The following is a 22455-nucleotide window of genomic DNA, read 5'->3' as shown; positions in this document are numbered from 1 at the left end:
TGAGGGGGCCTGGAGGTGAGGAGTGGGTGGAGACTGTAGTGAACATGTGCAAATATGTGTGAGCATAGGAGTTGGTCTGCGAGAAGTGGGGGCTTCAGGAGGTTCCGGGAGAGGGATGGCTTGTGCACGGAAAGACTAGTGGCCATGTGTGTCTGAAGGAGCGCACATTTGTAAGAATGTATGTGTGTGTGTCCCCCACACACTGGCAGTCCTGGCCTTTCCTGCCTATCTGCTGGGCATAGACAGCGGGCGGCTGCAAGAGAAGCTCACCAGTCGAAAGATGGACAGCCGCTGGGGTGGACGCAGCGAGTCGATTGATGTTACCCTGAACGTGGAGCAGGCTGCCTACACTCGCGATGCCCTAGCCAAGGGGCTGTATGCACGCCTTTTTGACTTCCTGGTGGAGGTGAGTGGGAAAGGCTGCGGCTGGGGTGAGGCAGGAAGAGGATGGGATGGGCGGGGCAAGGAATATGGGCGGGGCTGTGGGTGTGGCTCTGAGCGGGGAAGGTGGGTGGAGCAAGGAGGTGGGCATGGTTGTGGGTGTGGCTTGGCAGTAAAGGGGTGGGGCTGTGGGTGGGATGGGGCGGGGCAAGGGAATCTGAGCAGGATTGTGTGACTGAGCAGGGGAGATTGGGGGGCATGTGGGTGGGGCGGGACAAGGAGATGGGCATGGTTGTGGGTGTGGCTTTGGCAGGGGAGGTGGGTGGGGCTGTGGGTGGGGCAGGAGCAGTGGGTGGGGCTGTTGATGGGGCACAGGAGGTACTAGAGGTGCTGTGTGGATTGTGGGCGGGGTGGGCGTGGGACAAGTACAAGATTTCTTGTCTACCTCACAGTGCTGGAGATTTGAAATTAGCAGCAGGACACCTACTCTAGGGAAGATTCACTTCTTGGTGGTCCCAGGTTTTGCTTGGGTCTTTGCTGTTCCTTAGCTTGTTGTTTGACATGGTCTCTGCCTCTGCATGTCTGTGCCTATAAGGTTCTTTTTACAAGACCTCCCAGAAGAGTTTACTTTTGGGATCCACCCTACTCCAGTTTGGCCTCAAACATTCCAAATCTGTCTCTGTTCACAAACTGGGTCATGTTCACAGATAGAGAGATTCGGACTTCAGCCTACCACTGTTATTGTTATTGTTGTTGTTGTTAGGTGGCATCAAGTCAACAGTGACTCATAGCGTCCCTGTGAACAACAGATCTGAACCCTGTCCTATTCTGTGCCATCCTCACCATCTGACACACTTGAGTCCATTGCTGCAGTCACAGTGTCAGTCCATCTCATTGAGAGTCTTCCTCTCTTTTGCTGACCCTCCACCATTCCAAGCACGATATCCCTTTCTAAGGAGCAGCCTCTCCTAGCAACATGCCCAAAGCATGAGAGATTAACTGTCTCCATCTTTGCCTCCCCGGAGCACACTGGCTGCACTTTTTCTAAGACGCATCTGTTGTTCTTTTGGCAGTCCATGAGGTGGTCAGTGCTCTCCTCCAACACCACCACTAACATGCACGGAGCGTGCCAACGCCTGCCGAGCTGTGGGCTGGGACTGAAGCCTGGTCCCATGGGAGGCAGGCTTGGTTATGATGGCCTCTTGCTTCTGAACAGGGAAGACTTTAAGCAGAGGTTGGGGATGATCAGGTGCAAGCATCAGAGGTTCCTTCTGGCTGGGACTCAGAGCACAAGGCAGGCAGATACTGGAGCATCTAGGGACTGGCGTTGTAGAAGGTGGATGACTTGAGAGAGCCAAGGTGGCTGTCAGGGTCTGGGGTTATAGGCTGAGCAACAGGGTATGAAGGCCCAGAACAGTTAACAATCATAGCAAACATTAACAGAGCACTTGTGTGTGTTGGACACTCCTATACGGGTTTTGTATCCCACAGTTTCCTTAACTCTCAAAAACAAAAACCAAACAAACAAAAACTCTCAGGTAGTTGCTAGTATTAACCCATTTGAAAAATGAGAGAACAGAGACACAGAGATGTTAAGTGACTTGCTTGAGGTCACACAGCCAGCAAGTGGTATTCTGACACCTGGGTGTCTGACATGGATGATGGAGGGGGCTGTGTATGGGTTTCCTACAGCTGCTGTAACAAAGCACTACATATTGGGTGGCCCACAGGACAGACAAGCATTGACTCTGTTCTGGAGATCTGAATTTGGGGTGTTGACGGGCCATGCTTCCCTCAAAAGGCACTCAGGGAAGAGCCTTCCTTGACTCTTCCATCTCTGGTGACCCCTGGCGGTCCTGAACTTGCAGCTGCAGCATCACCACCCCTGCCTCATCATCACATGGCATCCTCCTCTGTGTCTCCCCTTCTCTGGGGCTCTTCTCTTCTTGTGAGGATATCACTCATATAGGATTAGATCCTGCCCTTCCAGTTACTCGTGTAACTGAGGAGAAAGAACCACCAATACCTATTTCCAAGCAAGGTCACATTCACAGGTACAGGCATACACTTCCAACATACCTTTTTAGGGGACAATACAACCTGTATGTCATGGGAAGTGTGTGCTGAGAGCAGAATGCACTGATGATGGAATCATTACCTACTTGGCTACTAGCTGGAAGATTAGCAGTTCTGACCCCGTGGTGAACTGCACCAATAAAGATTTCAGCCAGTGTGTACGAGTGAGCAAGTGGAAACCCAGTAGGATTTGCAGATTTTCACTTAAACAAGAGATTAGAGCCAAGAAAGCCATGGGGGGAGGGGCTGTTCCGCTCTGTCGCATGGGGTTGCGATGAGTTGAGATTGACTCACCAACACTTCACACTAGGGAGCTCTGCTGGAGTAGTCAGTAGGGAGCCAACCTGCTTAACTCAAGGGTGGTTCGAATCTAGGAGTAGCTCCGAGGGAGAATCTGGGTGGTCTCCTGTGTGATTGACTGAAAACCCTCTGGAGGCTCAGCTATGAGTCGGTTCTGACTCAGAGCAATGAGGTTTGACTAACTAAAAAGTGGACAGTTCAAACCCACCCAGAGGCATGTGGAAGAAAGGCCTGGCAATCGATGTATGTAAGATTATAGCCATTGAAACCCTATTGGACAGTTATGCTTGGCCACATAGTTACTATAAGTTACTGTAAGTCAGAATCAACCCATCAGCAACAGCAGCACACACAGAGCTGAGAAAGGCGGGAGAGAAACCACTTTGAAGGGACATAGTGTGTGACATGGGCTAGGGGTGGACCTCACTGGGGCCCTGCTGTCCCACTCTTGTCTCAGGCCATCAACCGTGCCATGCAGAAGCCCCAGGAGGAGTACAGCATTGGTGTGCTTGACATCTACGGTTTCGAGATCTTCCAGGTACAGCCCCCGCCCGGCCACCCTCTCCCATCCTCCCTGGGTCCCCCTCCCAGGCAGACCTCCAGCATCAGTGCACTGAGGGATGCATCTTCCCTTCCCTAAACAGAAAAACGGCTTCGAGCAGTTCTGCATCAACTTCGTCAACGAGAAGCTGCAGCAGATCTTCATCGAGCTCACTCTGAAGGCCGAGCAGGTGGGCGGGACCACGAGGCGGCCGCCCAGCTTGAGTGTCCTCGGCCCCCCTCCCATTCCTGACTTACCTGTCCATGTTCCCTGAGATTATCTTCAGGAGAGGCGTTCTGCCTCCACAGAGCTGACAGAGCTGGGTTCTCGGTTGAGTGTTACTTAGTGGAATGAGCCCAGCTGGCGAGGAGCTAAGCAAAGGTCTGCAATTCAATGAACCAAAGATTACCACTTAGGGAACCCTGTTGGGCAACACTGCCCTGTCCTCGGGTCCCTGTGAGTTGGAATAGACTCGATGGCATCCATTAATAACCTGATTTCATGAGCCGGACCCCTGTGTGGGAGCCCCTGGATGGCACAAAGAGTTAAACCCTCAACTACTAACCAAAAGTATGGTGGTTTGAAACCAGCCAAACATGTCACACAAGAAAGACCTGGCAACCACTGCTGAAAGGTCACAGCCCTGAAAACCTTGTGGAGTGCAGTTCTTACTCCAGAACCTCGCGGGAGGTCAGGCAACTGGGATCTTTTTATTATTATTTTATTACTTTGTGCGTGTGTACTGTCATATCAGATCTGACTGGTACAGGAGGAGGTTGCCCCTCCTTCTCCAGCAGAGCATCTGGTGGATTCGAACCGCATACCTCTGGGATTGCAGTGCAGCTTCTTGCCACTAGAGCTCCCTGCAACTGGGCTTTTTTAAGAAAAGCATCCCCAGGCGATGCAGAGAGTTTATACTCCACTCCTAACCTGAAGGGAGCTCTAGTGGGCGAGCGTCAAGAGCAGCCCTGAAATCCTGAAGGCATGTGGTTTGAAACTACCAGCTGCTCTGCAGGAGAAGAATGGGCAGTCTCCTCCCATGCATTTAACTGCCTCTGAAAACCCACTGGAGGGAGGGTCAGCTATGTGTGTGTCGGTTCTCACTTGATGGTACTCAATAACAACTTGCCTAAAAGGTGGTGTTCCAAACCACCCAGTGGCTGCTGGGAAGAAAGGCCCTGGGGTCTGCTTCTAGAAGCTTACTGTCTTGATAGTTCTACAGAGCGGCTCTACACGGAGGCCGTCATGAGTCAGAAAAGACAGCAGGTGGTGGTTATTGTTGTTGTGTACTGTGGAGTTAGAGAGTAAGTTGTGGTTGTTATTTTGTGCCGCTGAGTCAGAACTGACCCATAACTGGCCCTCCAGTTGGTTTTCAGAGGCAGTGAATTACACAGGAGGAGATTGCCCATTTTTCTCCTGCTGAGCAACTGGTGGATTCGAACCATCTACCTCTGCGTTGGCAGCACCATTCCTTGCCACTAAGCCACCAGAGCTCCCTACTTGACAGCATTAAGTTTGGGGTTTTGATATTTAGTGAGTGCTCTCTGACTGGGGTAATAGGAGTTGGGTGTGTCAGAGATAATGTACATAGGGTCGCTATGAGTCGCAAACAACTGACAGCACATAACAACAACATTGTCTGGCGCTGTTTTAGGTGCCAGGGTTATAACTATGGAAAAGATAACAGTATCTTCTGCTGGGGAATGGTCCCCGGAAGGGCTAGTAGGGGAGTGAGGAAATGAGGCATGGACAAGAAGGAGCCCAAAGGGGCTTGTTGGAGAGCAGGTTATACTATGGGTGTCTGCACCTCGATTCAGTGGGCACTGCTGGGACTGCATACTGCACATCCCAGGGCTGTCCCAGCAGAGAGCGAGGAGCTGGGGCACTGAGCCACCCGCTCCTGCCTGCATTGGGTGAGAGCAACCAGGGATAAGTATGTTTCCCCTGACACACCTGGCCTGCCCCCCACCCCCAGGGCCACTCCACTTAACTACCATGGACAAGTGAGGAGGTGTGGATGAGACACCACCTTATAGAACCTGTATTCTAGACACATACATACACCTTTGCCAGGACATCGACCCTCTCCTGTCCCCCTTTCCTGCCCTCCAGGAGGAGTATGTACAGGAAGGCATCCACTGGACCCCCATCCAGTACTTCAACAACAAAGTCGTCTGCGACCTCATCGAGAACAAGCTGGTGAGGCCCTGGCCAATTTCGGGATCCCCTGCGTCCCTGAGTCAGGCAGGGCTGACTGGATCATGCGCTGTGGGTTTGTGGCTCCCGCTGACCCTTCTCTAGACACTGCTCATATGGTCAACACTCGCTCAGTCATTCAGCAAACATTCCTCTGAGGTTGTTCAGGGCATAGGAATCAGCGCTGCAGGCCTCCTAGAAAGAGAGGGGGAAAGGCATGGGCTTCTCCAGGGCTGCCTGCACCCCCATGGTCCCTGCTCTACGCCCCAGCAAGCTTCTATAGCACCCCCCCTCACATACTGACACCCCACCATCACCACCTTTTGCTCCCAGAAAGTGGCCCCCGAATTCTAACCCTCCCCCTTCCTCCACCCACACCCCAGTCATCATTCTCCTCCCTCCTCCTGCTGCTGCCCCTCCACACTCCTCTCCCTAATTCTCATCCCCAGCCGCTTCTTTCCCTGGACCCACCCCTCCTTTCCCTGCAAGGTCACGCAATCATTCTCACCCCACCTTCTCTTTCCTCTTCCCCTGGCCACACCCTCTGTATGGCCGCGCCCCTCAGCCTGGCCAAGCCCCATAGCCTGGCCACACCCTCTGTGTGACTGCTGCTCCCCTTAGTCTGGCCACACAGTCTGTGTGGCCACGCTCTCTGTGTGGCCACGCCCTCTGTGCGATCACGCCCCTCTGTCTGGTCACGCCCTCCGTGTAACCACGCCCTTCTGCCTGGCCACTCCTTCTGTGTGGCCCTGCCCCTGAGTGTGGCCACGCCCCTCAGCCTGGCCATGCTCTCTGTGGCCAAACCCCTCAGCCTGACCAAGCCCATCTTCCACAGAACCCACCGGGCATCATGAGCGTGCTGGACGACGTGTGTGCCACCATGCACGCCACAGGGGGTGGCGCCGACCAGACGCTGCTGCAGAAACTGCAGGCGGCCGTGGGCACCCACGAGCACTTCAACAGCTGGAGCTCCGGCTTCGTCATCCATCACTATGCCGGCAAGGTGCCTGAACCCTGCCCAACTGACACCTCCTCTCAGCCCACCAGGACCCCAGCCCACGTTGCAACACCCCCTCCCAGCACTACCCCCTAACAGAAGGGTGGAGCGCCACTGACCCTAGGGTCGAGGCCATCGCTATACCGCTACTGACCAGAAACCCAGAGATCCTGATCACCCACCCAAATCCCTTGTTCACCCTGACCTAGCCATAAAACACCTCGTGTGCTCAGCCAGGATGCTGAACCGCAGAAGCTCCCGATCAAACCCACAGCTCCCCAGCTAACAGTACAACCCCCACCAAAACCCTCCATTCACCACAAGGACATGAGGCCACCAGAGCCAAGTCTAGGCTGCAGACCTCTTAAACCCCAGTTGGAGTTGTAACCTCAGTTAACCCAGGACACAACTGCCACTTCTGACCCCATTTTTGAAGGCAAAACTCAGAGAGACCAGATTCTGGAAAACATCCTCTGAAATAGGCTGAAGCCCCACAGGTCCTGCCCAAAGCTGAGAAATCCACTGGCCTCAGACCCTAGACACACCTACAGGGGCCAGCAGACATTAGCTAATCTCAACATGGACATCAAGCACCCCTAGACACCTGTCTCTGTGGCAGCCCTCCTAAAAGTAGACAGGAACTGCAAGTTCCGTCAACCAAGCTATAGTCTCCCCTGTGGGCAGCACATATAACCCTAGTTCCCATGGACCCCTCCCCAGTCTTGTAGCCCCCTGGCACTGCCCTAGCCCCCTGCAGTGGCCCTAAACAGACACCGTTCCAATGTAACCTCTGACTCTTGCCTGGGCCTCAGCCTCACCCTTTGATTCAGGCTACCCCATTTCTTGGGCTGTAACCTCCTACTTCTGACCCAAACTGTAGCCCCCCCCCCAACTTCTACTTAGGTATCAACCCTTCAGGATGCCCAAAGGATCCTCACTGCAGCCTCCCCTCCCATTTTGAACCACAGATTTCTCCCCCTCCCCAACTAGAGTTTTAGAAACACCCAATCCTTTCACCCCAGAGCAGGCCCCTGAGATCTCAGCTTCAGCCCCTCACCTGCCCTGATGTCCTGTCTCCTCAGGTCTCTTATGACGTCAATGGCTTCTGCGAGAGGAACCGGGATGTCCTCTTCTCTGACCTCATAGAGCTGATGCAGACCAGTGAGCAGTGAGTGGTCCCAGGCGTGGGGCCTCTGGCAGAACCCCCTTAGGGACCGGGGCCTGAGACCATCACATCTTCCCTAGAGCTCTTGTCATGCCCTGGGCTTTGTGAGAGGGGCTATGTGTTCTCAGAGACAGATTTTGATGAAGTCCCTGGGTGGTGTGAATGGAATACATTGATTACTTCATTAAAAAGCAGGGGGCCTGGTAGCACAGTGATTAAAAGCTTGGCTGTTAATGGAAAGGTTATCGGTTTGAACCCATTGGCCCTTCTGTGATAGAAGGATACAGCAGAGTGCTTCTGTAAAGATCCCCCAAACCCACTATTATGGATAGGATACCAACTCATAGTAACCACATAGGCCAGCAGAGAACTGCCTCACAGGATCTCCAGAGCTGAAATATTTGTGAACACCAACTGCCCCATTCTTCTTCTCTTGGATTAGCTGGTGGGTTTAAATCAGCTAGCTTTCAGTTAGCAATCAAGTGCTCTAACCATTGGGATGTTGGGCCTCCTTCTGCAAAGATTACGACCTTGAGAGCCCAAAGAGACTGTTCTGCTAGGAGTCAAATCTATTCCACAGTTAATGAGTTTGGCTCTTTGGTTTTGTTGATATTATTCATAGGGTTTCTGGGCCAAAAGGATCAGGAGGTTATTTATGAAGCTCAAAGATTGTAGTTTCAGTGCACTGAAACACAGAGAAAACAAAAATCCTTAACAACTGGACCAATAAACAACATCATGATCAATGATGGCTGAACATGTCAAAGACCCCTTTTACAAGGATCCAAAATCAACTTCCATGGGAGTAGCAGCCAAAAAAATCAAAGAGCATACTGCACTGGGAAAATCTGCTGCCAAGGACCCTTTGAAAGTGTGAAAGAGCAAGGATGTAACTCTAAAGAGTAAGGTGCAGCTGCTCCAACCCTTGGTATTTTCAGTTGCTTCATATGCATGTGAAAGTTGGACAATAAATAAGGAAGACTAAAGAATTGATACCTTTGAGTTGTGATGCTGGAAAAAGACTGCTGAATATGCTGTGGATTGCCAAAAAAAACAAATCCAAAGGAAGCTCTGGTGGCCAAGTGTCAAGAAGCTTCACTGCAGTCCCAAAGGCGTGTGGTTCTAATCCACCAGATGTTCTGTTGGAGAAGGAGGGGCAGTCTTCTCCTGTGGCAGTCGGATCCAACTTGACAGTACACAGCAAGAAAGAAAAAATCTGTCTTGGAAGAAGTTTGCCCTGACTGTTCCTTGGAAGCAATAATGATGAGACTTCATCTCACACACTTCGGACATGTTCTCAGAAGAGGCCAGTCCCTGGAGAAAGACACTCTGCTTGGAAAAGGGGAGAATCAGCAAAAAAAGAGCATCAACAAACTAGACTGCCACAGCAGCTTCAACAGTGGCCTCGAACACGCGATTCTTGATTGTGAGGATGGTGTGGGATGGAACGGTGTTCTGTTCGATCTCACACATGGTCACTTGACTTGGAACTGACTTGCCAGGACCTAACAACAATACATGCATCCTCTCCTTTCCCAGGTCATTCGGGAGGCTGGACTTTATGAAGAAGAATATGGCATCAGGACTGGAGGAACACTCATCAACAACTTGAATCATGCAGATGGCACAACTTTGCTCGCCGAAACTGAGGAGGATTTGACGCATTTGCTGCAGAAGACTGCAGTCTTCAATATGGATTGCATCTCAACATCAAGAAAACAGAGATCCTCACCACTGAGCCAATTGACAATATCATAATAAATGGAGAAGAGATTGAGGTTGTTAACAATTTCATCTTGCTAGGAACCACAATCAACACTCTTGGCACCAGCAGTCAAGAAATCAAAAGACAGATTGCGTTGGGGAAAATCTGTTGTCAGGGACCTCCCCAGAGTATTAAAGAGCAATGATATCAATATAGAGACTAAGGTGCCCCTGATTCAGGTCATGGTCTTCTTAGTTGCTTTCTATGCATCTGAGAGCTGGACAATGACTGAGGTTGACAGAAGAATTGATGCCTTCGAGCTGTGGTGTGGAGAAGAGTATTGAGTATACCATGGACTACCAAGAGAACAAACAGGTCTGTCCTGGAGAGGGTCAAATCAGGTTACTCCTTGGAGGCAAGGACTTTAAAACTCATTCTCAAATAATTTGGGCATATTGCCAGGAAGGACTAGTCCTTGGAGAAGGACATCATGATTGGAAGGGTAGAAGGTCAGCACAGGAGAGGAAGACCCCAGATAAGATGAACTGACACAGTGACTGTGGCAATGTGGTCAGGCGTGTCAGAGACGGTGAGTTTGGCTCAGGATGGGACAAGATTTAAAAAAAAAGGTGATCCAACAGAATGTGGAAATTAGCAAATAATATCATTAATATCACATGCACGTAAAACCTTGCTGAAGATTCTTTTTAAATGACTTGGACCATACATTAACAGAGTACTGCCAGAAATTCAAATTGGATTCAGAAAAGGCTATGGAGTAAGGTATATCATTGCTGATGTCAGCTGGATCTTGGTTGAAAGCAGAGAATACTAGAAAGATGTTTATCTGTGTTTTATTGATTAGTCAAAGGCATTTGAATATGTAGATCATAACAATTTATGGTTAGCCTTGCTAAGGAATCCCAAAACACTTAATTGTGCTCCTGCAAAATGTATACATGGACCAAGAAGCAGTGGGGGACACTGCATGGTTTAAAATCAGGAAAAGTGTATCAGGGTTGTATCCTATCTCTACCTGTATGCTGAGCAAATAATTTGAGAAATATGAAGAAGAATGTGGCATCAGGATTGGAGGAAGACTCATTAACAACCTTTGTTATGCAGATGGCACAACCTTGCTTAAAGAAAGTGAAGACGACTTGAAGTACTTACTGAAGAAGATTAAAGACTACAGTTTTCAATTTGGATAATTTCTCAATATCAAAAAAACAAAAATCCTCACCATTCTACTGGCAGCCAAAATTATGATAGGAGGAGAAAACATTGAAGCTGTCAACAAATTCATTTTACTTGGATCCACAATTCAAGCAATCAAAAGCTACACAGCATGTAGCAGCAATCAAGAACTCCTAAGGTGAAGATGGGTTGCATTGGAAAAATGTACAGTTAAAAGACTTCTTCAGGGGAGCTCTGGTGGCCTAGTGGCAAGGAGCTGCAACTACAATCCCAGAGGCGCACAGTTCGAATCCACCAGATGCTCTGCCGGGGAAGGAGGGACAATCTCCTCCTGTACCTGTCAGATCTGATTTGACGGTACACGCACACAAAAATAATGAAATTTAAAAAAAAAAGACTTCTTCAAAATGACAAAGAACAAGGATGTGAGTTTAATGACTGAAGTGTGCCTCATCCAAGCTACGGTATTTCCACTTGCTTCCTGTGCATCTGAAAGTTGGACCATGATTAAGGACCAGAGGATTGATGGATTTGAACTCTAGTGTTGGAGTTGTTGTTGTTGTTGATTACCTTCGAGTTGAGCATGACTCATAGCAGCCTATGAATAAAAGGTGTGAAGCCCCTCTACAATTATTGACATTTATCAAAGTTCATATAGTTTTGGGAGGCATGTTATTTAGGAAGTGGATGCCACTCCTGCTTCCAAACCTGTCATAGTATGTTATTGTTTTTATGTGCCATTGAGTCGCTAGCAAAGGTGCACTTAATCCAGGCCATGGTCTTCTTGATTACTTGTTATGCTTTGGAGAGTTGAACAATGACTAAGGATGACAGAAGAATAGATGCCTTTGAGTTGTGGTGCTGGAGAAGAGTCTTGAACATACCATGGACCGCCAAGAAAACAAATAGGTCTGTTTTGGAGAAGGTGAAACCAAGTCTCTCCTTGGAGGCTAAGATTTTGAAGCTCTGCCTCACATACTTTGGGCACATAGCCAGGAAGAGATGGGTCCTTGGAGAAGGATATCATGCTCAGAAGCGAGGATAGACAGCGCAGGAGAGGGAGACCCCGGATGAGATGGATTGATACGGTAACTGGGGCGATGGGGGTTGGTGTGTCAGAGTTAGTGAGACGGGCTCAGGACAGGGGAGGGCTCAGAGCTGCTGTACATAGAGTCAGCTATACATCGCAGTGTTGGAGAAGAGTACTGAATATCCCCTGGGCTGGCAAACAAGCAAGCAAATATATGTTAGAACAGTGCAACCAAGATGCTCCTGAACGCAGATGGTGGAACTTGGTCTTACATACTTGGGGCTTGTTTTCAGGAGGAGCATGTCCTTGGGTCAGTAGAAGAGAGGATGGCACTCAGTAAGACGGATGGAGGGACAGTGACTGTACAATGGGCTCGGCATGTCAGAGACCATAAGGATGGCACGGAACAGGGCTAGCTTCCGATTTATTGCTCACAGGCTCCCCGTGAGTGTAACGGACTTGATGACACCTCAATGCAACAACAGACAGAAGCAGAACTCAAGGCAGACCACTTTCCTATTTTTTATTTTTTTTAGTTTTACCTGTAACTAGCATTTATTAAACTTTTTTTTTTACTTTTTAAAAAACTCTTGATATGTGTGTTGGTGTAGTTACAATTTCTTTACATCTATTATGTCCTTATTTAATCTTCACAACCACTTTATGAGGTTATGCTCTCTGTTCTATAGACCATTTTTTGTAGTTACACTAAACTACTCTAAGGTTTTAAGATGACTTCAGAGGGTATTTGTTGTTGTTGTTGAAGGCTTAAAGACCACCTCAGGACAAGCTTCACAGGGCTTTCTTGGTTATAATCTCAGCAGAGGCAGTTAACCAGACCTTTCTTCCATGGTACAGCTGGGTGAGTTTGAACCACCAACTTTGAGGTTGCCTGTAGTTCTCCATCTAGTAGACTCCTGCCCGTGTCATCTCCATGCATGACACTGTACACCTGCCCCATTGAGTTTCATGGACCGTAATCTTTATAGGAGTGGGTAACTAGGAGCCATTAACCCCTGTCATTGAGTCACTTCCAACTCGCATCGACCCTCTGGGAAAGACAAGGTAGAACTCTCCGAATAAGGGTTTGGGAACTGTCAATCTTTACAGGAGCAAACCGCCTCATCCTTCTCCTGTCGAGCAGTGGGCAGGTTCAGAGTTCTAACTTTCCTGTTCACAGCCCATCACTTTACCGGCTGTGCCCACACGGTTTCGTGTGGAGCCCCTGGGTTGGTCCAAAATGCCAACCTTTGGGTTAACAGCTGGATGCTTACCTGTTGTGCCACCAGGGCTTCTTTTTAAGTTAGTCGTCAAGCAGAGACCGAAGAAAAGCGAAGATGGTAAAGGCTGGAGGGTGAGGAGGACAGCACTCTGTTTTAGACAGGGCAATCAGGGAAGGCCTCAAGGAGGAGGTGAGGAGTGAGCCAGGAATGTAGCAAAAATTTCCAATCCTGTTTTCGTTTCTTTGTGCTGCTGTAACCGAATTACCCCAAGTGGCTCTGAAGAACAGGAATGTGCTTTCTCGGACTTTTGTTGGGTTGTCATTGACTGCCTTCGAGTAGAGCATGATTCATAGCGACTCAATGAACAAAAGACATAAAGCCTTTCCATAACTATCGTCATTTCTCCAAGTTCATAGAGTTTCCAGAGGCATGTGGTTTAGGAAGTGGAAGCCACTCCTGCTTCCAAACCTTTTTTACACCTGGGAGCTCCACCAAACGCTGTCCACAAGGGAAACTATTATGAAGAAGGTTCCTCCAGACATAACAGCACTCGGCTCATTTAGCAGTGGTTATGTGTTGTCGAGTCAAATACAACTCAGAGTAAGCTTTGCACAGAAGACCTGAACCCTCTTCTATAATTAACATCATTTCTGTACATTTATAAGAGAGTTTGTAGAGTTTCCAGAGGCATCTAGTTTAGGAAGTGGATGCCACTCCTGCTTCCCAACATGAATCAGTCTGGAAGCTCATCCAAACATTGTAAATAATGGGCAACCATTTGTGTTGTATTTGACACAACAATGGCACAGTATTCAGCGTCACAGCATCTCCAAGGTGTTCAGTACAGCAAATAGACAAATGATTGCTATGTCCCTTGAAAAGTATTCATTCTAAAATCAATACGTTTGCCCCAAGGGCTGCAGGCCTGAGGGCCCTGTTGGGGAGATGCCCAATTTCAGGCCTCTGGCCCCATATAAGGCTCTTTGAGGCTTTGGGAAAGAGCCTTGGTTCTATAGTTCCTGGTTTCTTGGTGATCATCCCGTGACTTCTGTCTTCTCTTGTTTGCACTTTATTATCCTTCATCTGCTCTTTTTTTAGAAATCAAAAGTGACTGGTTTAAGGCACGCCCTACAGTAACTGAGTCTTGTTGATGCAACGAAGAACACAGTGTCCAAGCAGGATTCCATGCAGAGGGCCAGGGAATAGGATTCTGACCCTTTGTTTGGGAAGGGCCGTCATGACAGCTCTTTCCTTGGTCATCACCAGCAGTGCCCCAGCGAGCACTCTTGTGCATGTCTTCAGACAGGTGTGCACAGCGTACCCCTGGCAAGGTGTGCAGACAAGTCTCAGCTTCTTGTACTTCGCATTAGTGTACTTCTCAGATACTGTGCTTTTTACAAGTTGAAGGTCTGCACTGAGAAAGTCTAGCAGCACCATTTTTGTTGTTGGTTAACTCAATATTTCACACATTTTCTTGATGCTATAACATCCATAGCAGACTAAAGTATAGTGTAAATATAGAGAATTCTAGTGGCCTAGTGGCAAGAAGCAGTGCTGCAATACCGAAGGTACATGGTTCTAGGCCACCAGCCGCTCCATGGAAGAAAGATAGGCAATCTCCTCCCATGCTATTAACTGCCTTTGAAAAAACACTAGAGAGTCAGCTATGGGTCAGTTCTGACTCTATGGTACACAATAACAACAACAACAGTTGCACTGCCAACCCAAATACATGTAGCTGCTCCACAGGAGAAAGATGGGCAATCTCCTTCTGTGCAATTTACAGCCTCTGAAAACCTGCTGGAGGGCCAGCTCTGAGCCCACGACAATGATTTGAATTTTTCATTTTTCTTATGGTGAGAAAAATTTATATTTAGAATTAGCCCGCTGGACTCAGTTTAGATGATCCCAATTTTGTTGGCAACATCCAAAGCAACATAATCAGGAGCAAGTCGAACATAGGCCTTCTCTCCATCAGGCCTAATCAAAGTGTTGACCTTAGCCACATCAATGTCATAGAGCTTCTTTACGGCGGCGTGTTTAATTTGGTGCTTGTTGGCCTTGACATCCACAATGAACACAAGTGTGTTGTTATCGTCTATCTTCTTCATAGCTGACTCAGTGGTCAGGGGAAACTTGATGATGGCATAGTGGTCAAGCTTGTTTCTCCTGGGGGCGCTCTTCCGGGGGTATTTGGGCTGCCTTCAGAGTCTCCGTCTTAGGCTTCCGGAAGGTGGGTGACATGCGGATCTTCTTTTTTTTGGCTGTGGATGCCCTTCAGGACTGCCTTCTTGGCCTTTAATGCCTTTGCTTTGGCTTCACTTTTTGGAGGGGCAGGGGTTTCCTTCTTCGCTTTTGGCACCATCTTCGAAAAAATGGAATTTTTCATTTTTGTCACTGGAGCTCGGTATTCTCCTAGATAACCCAGGATTATTCCAAGATCCCTTATTTCATTATATTTGCAAAGACCTCTTTAACCTCAGTTCCAGACCCTTGGGCTGGATGACCTTTGAGGACAGTGAGGCACCAGTAGTTCAGTGGGCATTTTCTCACCTTCCATTCTCAGCCACTGCATCACGTGTTTCACCACTATCTCTCTGGCAGTGGAAGCTTCCATGTTGCTGGGATGCTAAATAGGTTTCCATGCAGCTTCCACACTGATAGACTCGGAAGAAAGGCCTGGAGATGCACCTCCAAAAACCAGCTATTGGAAAGCCCACAGGTCATAGTCCATTTAATAGCGAGTCACGGTGTTACCATAGTAAGTGACCTGGTTTTGGTCTTCCTTGCCCAGTCAAAGGATTGAGCCAGATGGGAGGCACCAGAGAGTGTGACAGAATCTGGTGGCTCTAAAAGAGGTAATTCTTTGTTACAGCAATTTTGTTCTTGTTGTTATATGCCATCGAGTCATCTGTGACGCACAGTGACCCTATGTACCATAGCTCTAAACCTTGCCCTATCCTGAACCATTCTCGCTGTCTCAAATACACTTATCCCAGTTGTAAATACATTACCCAGTAACTGTGCCAATCCATCTCATCCAGGGTCTTCCTCTCCTGTGTTATCCCTCCACCCTTCCAAGTATGATGTCCTTCTCCAAGGACTGGTCCCTCTGGGCTAAATGCCCAAAGTCTGTGAGACAGAGCTTCAAAATCCTTGTCTCCAAGGGGCTGCTTGGTTTCACCCTCTCTTGGCAGTCCATGGTATGTTCAAGACTCTTCTCCAGCACCACAACTGAAAGGCATCTATTCCCCTTCTGTCATCCTTATTCATTGTCCAGCTCCCAGATGCATAGCAAACAAGTGAGAAGACATGGCCTGAGTCAGGAGCACCTTAGTCTCTAGACTACATCATTACTCTGTAGTAGAACTTCGAAGAGGTCCCTGACAGCACATTTCCCTAATGCAATTCGTCTTTTGATTTCCTGACTGCAATTTTAGTAGCTCTGAAAAGAGGCATTGTCTGACTTGCTTGATTAAAGCAGTCCTAGTGTGGGCTGAGCCCTCAATTCCGCAGAGTATGATCGGAGCCCCAGAACCTCAGTGGTCACTAAGCTCAAGGATGTCTCACTTGCCAAGAGGAAAGACAAAAGGGAAAATAAAGACAGTTTATTAGTGATAATACGTTCTAGAGAGAAGAATGGGTCACTCTCCATGAAAAGGAAAAGAGTGGACAAAGGGTTATATAGCTTCTGGGGGCCATTTTTATGCAAATTAAGGTTAGTGGTATCTGGACCAATGGGATGATGTTGCTGGAGGTTCCCACTCAGGTCTGTTGTTTAATTGCATGTTAGGTCTCCTCTCCCTGGGGTAACTCTTTTTTTAAAAGAAAACTTTTATTGTAATTTTGTTTGTTTGTTTTAATTTTTTTTATTTTATTATTTTTGTGTGTGTGTACTGTCAAATCAGATCTGACTGGTACAGGAGGAGATTGTCTCTCCTTCCCCGGCAGAGCATCTGGTGGATTCGAACCGTGCGCCTCTGGGATTGTAGTTGCAGCTCCTTACAACTAGGCTACCAGAGCTCCCCTTATTGTATTACTTTTACGTGTACCGTCAAATCAGATCTGACTGGTACAGAAGGAGATTGCCCCCTCCTTCTCCAGCAGAGCATCTGGTGGATTTGAACCGCGTACGTCTGGGTTGCAGTGCAGCGTCTTGCCACTATGCCACCAGAGCGCCCTTCCCTGGGGTAACTCTTAGTGCACATGTCAGCCTTGGCACCTTCCTTACAAGGTAAAGCTGTGTGCTTGGCTTTCATTGGATTCTCTGGAGCCTCTACACTGTATGGGCTCCAGCTGGCCTCCAATAGCTTGTTTGACAAGGTTCCAGGAGACACTGCAAAGCACTTGATGATTTTAACTTCATCCTTGACTCTCCTTCCTGGGCTTTTTTGCCCTAAATCATTTTAACAGCCAGCTGACTGCTAACAAGGGGATTGAAGCAGGACTGGACACTGACTGCCTGGGGCTGCCATGAGCTGGGGCAGATGACCGACAAAGTCGATGGGGTGCCTTTCTTTTTCTCACCACACAGAAGGACTGACTGCTCCTGTTTGCCCAGCGTGCTGCACCAGCTGATCCATGTTATTGCTTCATTTCTCTCCCCTCTGCCGTTCATGGGTATATATCTTCCTGAAAGACAAAGTAACAAAAGTGCAAAGTGAAAAGCTTGAGGAGAGAAGGAACAAAGCTAGCCCCTTGCCCATCACAGCCCCCCACAGCTGGGGCAAACAAGACACCGGAGAGCTCCACGTCTGGGGTCCAGCTGTACCCACAAATGCCCTTCTCCACCCCCACTCCAGGGCCTTCCTTCGGATGCTCTTTCCTGAGAAGCTGGACACAGACAAGAAGGGTCGTCCCAGCACAGCCGGCTCCAAGATCAAGGTGGGCCTGGGATGGTGAGGGGCCACAGGGCAGCCTGACCAGTCCCCCCAGTGTCTGTCTCTCCCATCCACAGGATCTCCATCTCTTCTCTCCTCCCCATGAAGGTTCCTCCTCTAGTTCTGGGTTTGTGGGGCGTTGGTCTGTTTCCCTTTGATGACCTCCCAATTCTCTAAATCCTGAAGTGCACAGTAGAGATATAGATATAGATGATATATAGATAGATATAGATAGATATAGATATAGGTATAGATATATGATATAGTTATATGATATAGAGATAGAGACAGAGATAGATACAGATATAGATACAGATATAGATGATATAGATATCTATATAGAGATAGAGATAGATGATATAGATATAGAGATAGAGATGATATAGATAGATACAGATGATATAGATATAGATGATATACATATATATATACATACATACACACACATACATACTAGTGATTATTGCAGTGAAATACAGCCACCAGAATATATATATATGTATATGTATACATACATACATACTAGTGATTATTGCAGCGAAATACAGCCACCAGAACTCTTCCCCAGCACAGCAGCTTCCACACCGAGAATGAACTGATGTTGAAGACATTTTTCCAGGGTGGACCACCATTCTCACTTTTCTTTTGCACATTATTCCACCACTACTGACAAATTCACCAAACAAACCCCCTCATCCTCCTCCCTCCCACCCTGAAACCCCAGTCAGCTTTTGCTTCCTTGTGGTTGCTTGTTTCATGTAAATGAGCTCATTCTTTTCTGGGTGCACCGGGACCTAGAGGGGCCTCATTTCCCTCAGGGTGATGTCCTCAGGGCCCATCCCTGCCGTGCACGTGCACGCGGCAGGGCCTCATTTCCCTTTTTAACTGCAGCATGTTCCTCCGTGTGGCTGGACCGCAGTGGTGTCTGCCCTGTTGTCTGCTGCTGGACATTTTGGCTGTCTCTACTTTGTGGCAACTGTGCAAAGTGCAGTGAGCACTGGGGCAGGAGTTCCTGTTTGTGCTCCTGCCTCCGCTTCTCCTGGGTGCATGCCAAGCACTGGGACTGCTGGCCCATGTCTAAGCCACGGTCAACTTTTTGAGGAGCCATTAATGGATTGCACAGTGGCTGCCCCACTTCCCATTCCCACCCGCAATAGGTGAAGGCTCCAGTTTCCATACCACCTCCCCACTACCTGCTGACTATTGTATTTTAGGGACTAAGTATTGAAGAGTCACTTGTTGCTGGCAATATCCATGGGTCACGTTGCATGCATGGGTACCATGCGAGAATGCAGAGGAGTGGGCACCCTCATCCGTTCATTGCCAATTGTCGTTATGCACCATCAAATTGGAACCGACTCATAGCTGACCCTCCAGCAGGATCTCAGAGGCAGTAAATCAAACAGGAGGAGACCGCCCATCCTTCTTCCAAGGAGCAGCTGGTGGATTCGAACCACTTACCTTTGGGTTGGCAGCACAATGCTTTACTGACTAGGCCACCAGAGTACCCCACTGTGACAGGATTATAAAAGGGTGGAAAACACGTTGGCAGGTCCTCAAAAATCAAACACAGAACTCCTCCATGGCCGCGCAATTCCACTCCTGATCTGAATGCAGAGATTCAAACAGAGGCCAGTTCTCCGGTGTTCAGCACAGCAGAGTCCACAACGGCCTAAGGGGGACACGGCCTCAATGCCCATCAGTGGGTCAATGGCTAGACACACCGGTCCCACGTTAGGCTTATCTGGCCGGTGAGGAGACAGAGCTCACAGAAGGACAGTCGCTGGTCTGCGTCACACAGAGACAATTTTAACACCCAAGTCGCTCCCACTGCGAACCCTAGTTTTTTTGCTGGGTCAGTTTTCCTTGCAGTTCCCCCAAGGGACTGAGATACACATGAGATAGATACACAGTGACAGCTTCTGGCCCCTCAATACACACAAACCACAACTCACCCCAAAAAGGGCTGCTCCTGGGTGACATGTCCTCCCAGAACTCTCTATCAAGTGTTTACTGAGCATTTACCAGCAGCCGGAAACCCCTGGATGATGTGGACGGTTAATGTGCTTGGCTGCTACCCAATAGGTAGGCAGTTCAGGTCCACCCAGAGACCCTTGGTGGAAAGGACGAGTGAGCTCCCAGCCACTGAAGACCGTGTAGAGCCCAGTTCTTCTCTGACACATGTGGGGTGACCAGGAATCGTGGCTGACTTGCTGGCGCCTGGCTGTCACGTGCCAGGTCCTGCTGGGTGGTGTGTGTGACAGATGTGAGCACTCTCAGTATAAGACGAGGACCAGTGACAGCCACTTGCTGTGGAGTGGACCCTGACTCCTAGCAACCTCACCTGTCAAAGTACAACTGTGTCCTTGGTTCCCTGTGCTTGGTTTTTTTGGTTTTTGTTGTTGTTGTTGTTTTCATTTTTTTTAATTTTTATTGTATTATTTTTACGTGTACCATCAAATCAGATCTGACTGGTACAGGAGGAGATTGCCCCCTCCTTCTCCAGCAGAAAGCATGCGGTGGATTTGAACCGTGTACCTCTGGGATTGCAGTGCAGCGTCTTGCCACTAGGCCACCAGAGCTCCCTTTGGTTTTTTGAAAGCAGATAGCCTGGCCTTTCTTGCAAGTCACCTCTGAGTGGACAAGAACCTCCAGCATTTCGGTCAGCAGCGAGTGTGTTAGCCATGTGCATCACCCAGGGTCAGGCAGCCAGAGAATACTGATGCTGTGAGGTGTGTGTTAGCAGGGATACTCCCAACCAAAAAGACTGCTGTAGGTTAACGAGTACACAGGCCAGGGCCACCTGAGCCCGGGGGGCCACCGTTGACAGCCCCCATCCACCCCAGTGTGTCTGTTTCTTGGGTGTATGAGCAGGTTGGGGATAAGCATGGGCCCTGAGGGTGTCATCTGAGCCCCTCCTGCTGGCTTCCTGCCCATCCCAGAAACAAGCCAACGACCTGGTGACCACCCTGAAGAAGTGCACACCGCACTACATCCGCTGCATAAAGCCCAATGAGACCAAGAAACCGCACGACTGGGAGGAGAGCAGGTGATCCCCGTCCCGAGACTAGCATGGGCCCTCCAGGACCCACCCCATAACTGACCTGCTGGTCCCCAAAACCACACAGAACCCCATGGGACCCTCGGACAACATCTCAGACTGACCAAGACCCCCCCACTCAGCCCCCAAAATGTACCCAGATCAACTACAGAATGGCTAGGGACAAGCTGGGTTCCCCAGCTCCAAAGGTCCCAAAATTGATCAGTTAGACACAGACTCCGTCCCCCAGCCATGCTCCCCACCCCACCCCCCCAGAGCACCTGATTCCCAGGAGGACCTCTGGGCCTGCACTGATCTCCCTACCCATCTCAGAACTCGGTCCTACTCAGTCCTACATTGCACAGTGGAGACCCCCGGACCCGGGTCAGCCTGTGCAGGCACTCCCTAACAGCATGCCCTCCAATGGTGAAGCCCCATCTGACACAAGTGGGACTGTCCCCGTAGGGTCAAGCACCAGGTGGAGTACCTGGGTCTGAAGGAGAACATCCGGGTTCGCAGGGCCGGCTTCGCCTACCGCCGCCAGTTCGCCAAATTCCTTCAGAGGTAAGCAAGGCACAGCTGCCACCAGTGACCCCATGCTGCCCTGACCCCAGAACCCCCATCCTATCCACCAGCTGCTGCCCTGACCCCAGGCCCCCCGTACTGCCCATCAGCCTCTGCCTTGGTCACCCAGTCCCCCTGTCCTGCCCACCGGCCGTCACCTCCACACCCCCCCACGCAGCCCTCTGTCTGCAGGTACGCCATCCTGACCCCTGAGACGTGGCCGCGGTGGCGTGGGGATGAGCGCCAGGGTGTCCAGCACTTGCTCAGGGCAGTCAACATGGACCAAGACCAGTACCAGATGGGCAGTACCAAGGTCTTCATCAAGAACCCAGAGTCGGTAAGACTGTGTCCAGCAGGCAGAAAGACAGGCTGCTGGGGCCCCTGACTGTCTGCTGAGCCTCACTTTCCCCATGTGGGACATCTGGTCCTGCAGGACCTGGGTGAGGGTCAGTCCACAGCAGGGCAGGCAGGCACTGCGCACGCGCACAGTAGATGCCCTATGCGTAGCCTGTGATGTTAAGTCGGTTCGACGCACAGCAGCCCCACATGACAGTGCAGACCTGTCCCGAGGGGCTTCTTGGCTGTAAACTTCACAGGAGCAAATCACCAGGTGTTTCTCCCCGGGCGCTAGCTGCTGGGTAGTAGGCGCTCAGAAACGAGGTGCTTCCTGGTGGCCGTCAGATACTGGAGTGGAGACACGAGGGCATACAAATGATGAGGACACAGGACTGGCCTTGGACACCTGTCCCTTCTTTCCCTTCCTCCTGTGTTTTCATTGCGCCTTTCTTCCTTCTGGGGTTATTTCAAGATCAGTCTCACGCAAGTCCTTTGATGTGCAAATAATCACTCCCAGGCCCTGTCAGCCATTCCTGCTTCATTAACAATGGAGTATCTGTGTAAAATATGTGCTATCAGGATTGGAGGAAGACTCACCAACAACCTGCTTCACGCAAGTGACACATCCTTACTTGCTAAAAGTGAAGAGGACTTGAAGCACTTGTTACAAAAGATCAAAGCTAACAGCCTTCAATATGGATTACATCGCAACATCAAGAAGACAAAAATCCTCACCGCTAGACAGATATGCCACATCATGATAGATGGAGAAAAGATTGAAATTGTCAATTGTTTCATCTTATTTGGATCAACAATCAACACCG

The 22455-nt window shown here is 49.4% G+C and overlaps 1 protein-coding gene across 1 annotated transcript in view; it reads left to right on the top strand.

Moving 5' to 3' along the window:
- Positions 1-22455, top strand: part of MYO1F (myosin IF) — a 38896-nt gene that overhangs the window by 5405 nt on the left and 11036 nt on the right. The window contains exons 9-18 of the mRNA XM_006896405.1: positions 210-406; positions 3215-3295; positions 3402-3488; positions 5411-5497; positions 6330-6497; positions 7574-7659; positions 17614-17695; positions 20634-20740; positions 21197-21295; positions 21488-21632. Of these exons, the coding sequence (XP_006896467.1) occupies positions 210-406; positions 3215-3295; positions 3402-3488; positions 5411-5497; positions 6330-6497; positions 7574-7659; positions 17614-17695; positions 20634-20740; positions 21197-21295; positions 21488-21632 (1139 nt within the window). The remainder of the gene's footprint in view (positions 1-209; positions 407-3214; positions 3296-3401; positions 3489-5410; positions 5498-6329; positions 6498-7573; positions 7660-17613; positions 17696-20633; positions 20741-21196; positions 21296-21487; positions 21633-22455) is intronic.

The sequence above is a fragment of the Elephantulus edwardii genome, unplaced genomic scaffold (assembly GCF_000299155.1).
Source record: "Elephantulus edwardii isolate Elephantulus edwardi_28Jun2011 unplaced genomic scaffold, EleEdw1.0 scaffold00185, whole genome shotgun sequence".
NCBI classification, from domain to species: domain Eukaryota; kingdom Metazoa; phylum Chordata; class Mammalia; order Macroscelidea; family Macroscelididae; genus Elephantulus; species Elephantulus edwardii.
This window is presented reverse-complemented; position numbering and strand designations above follow the sequence as displayed.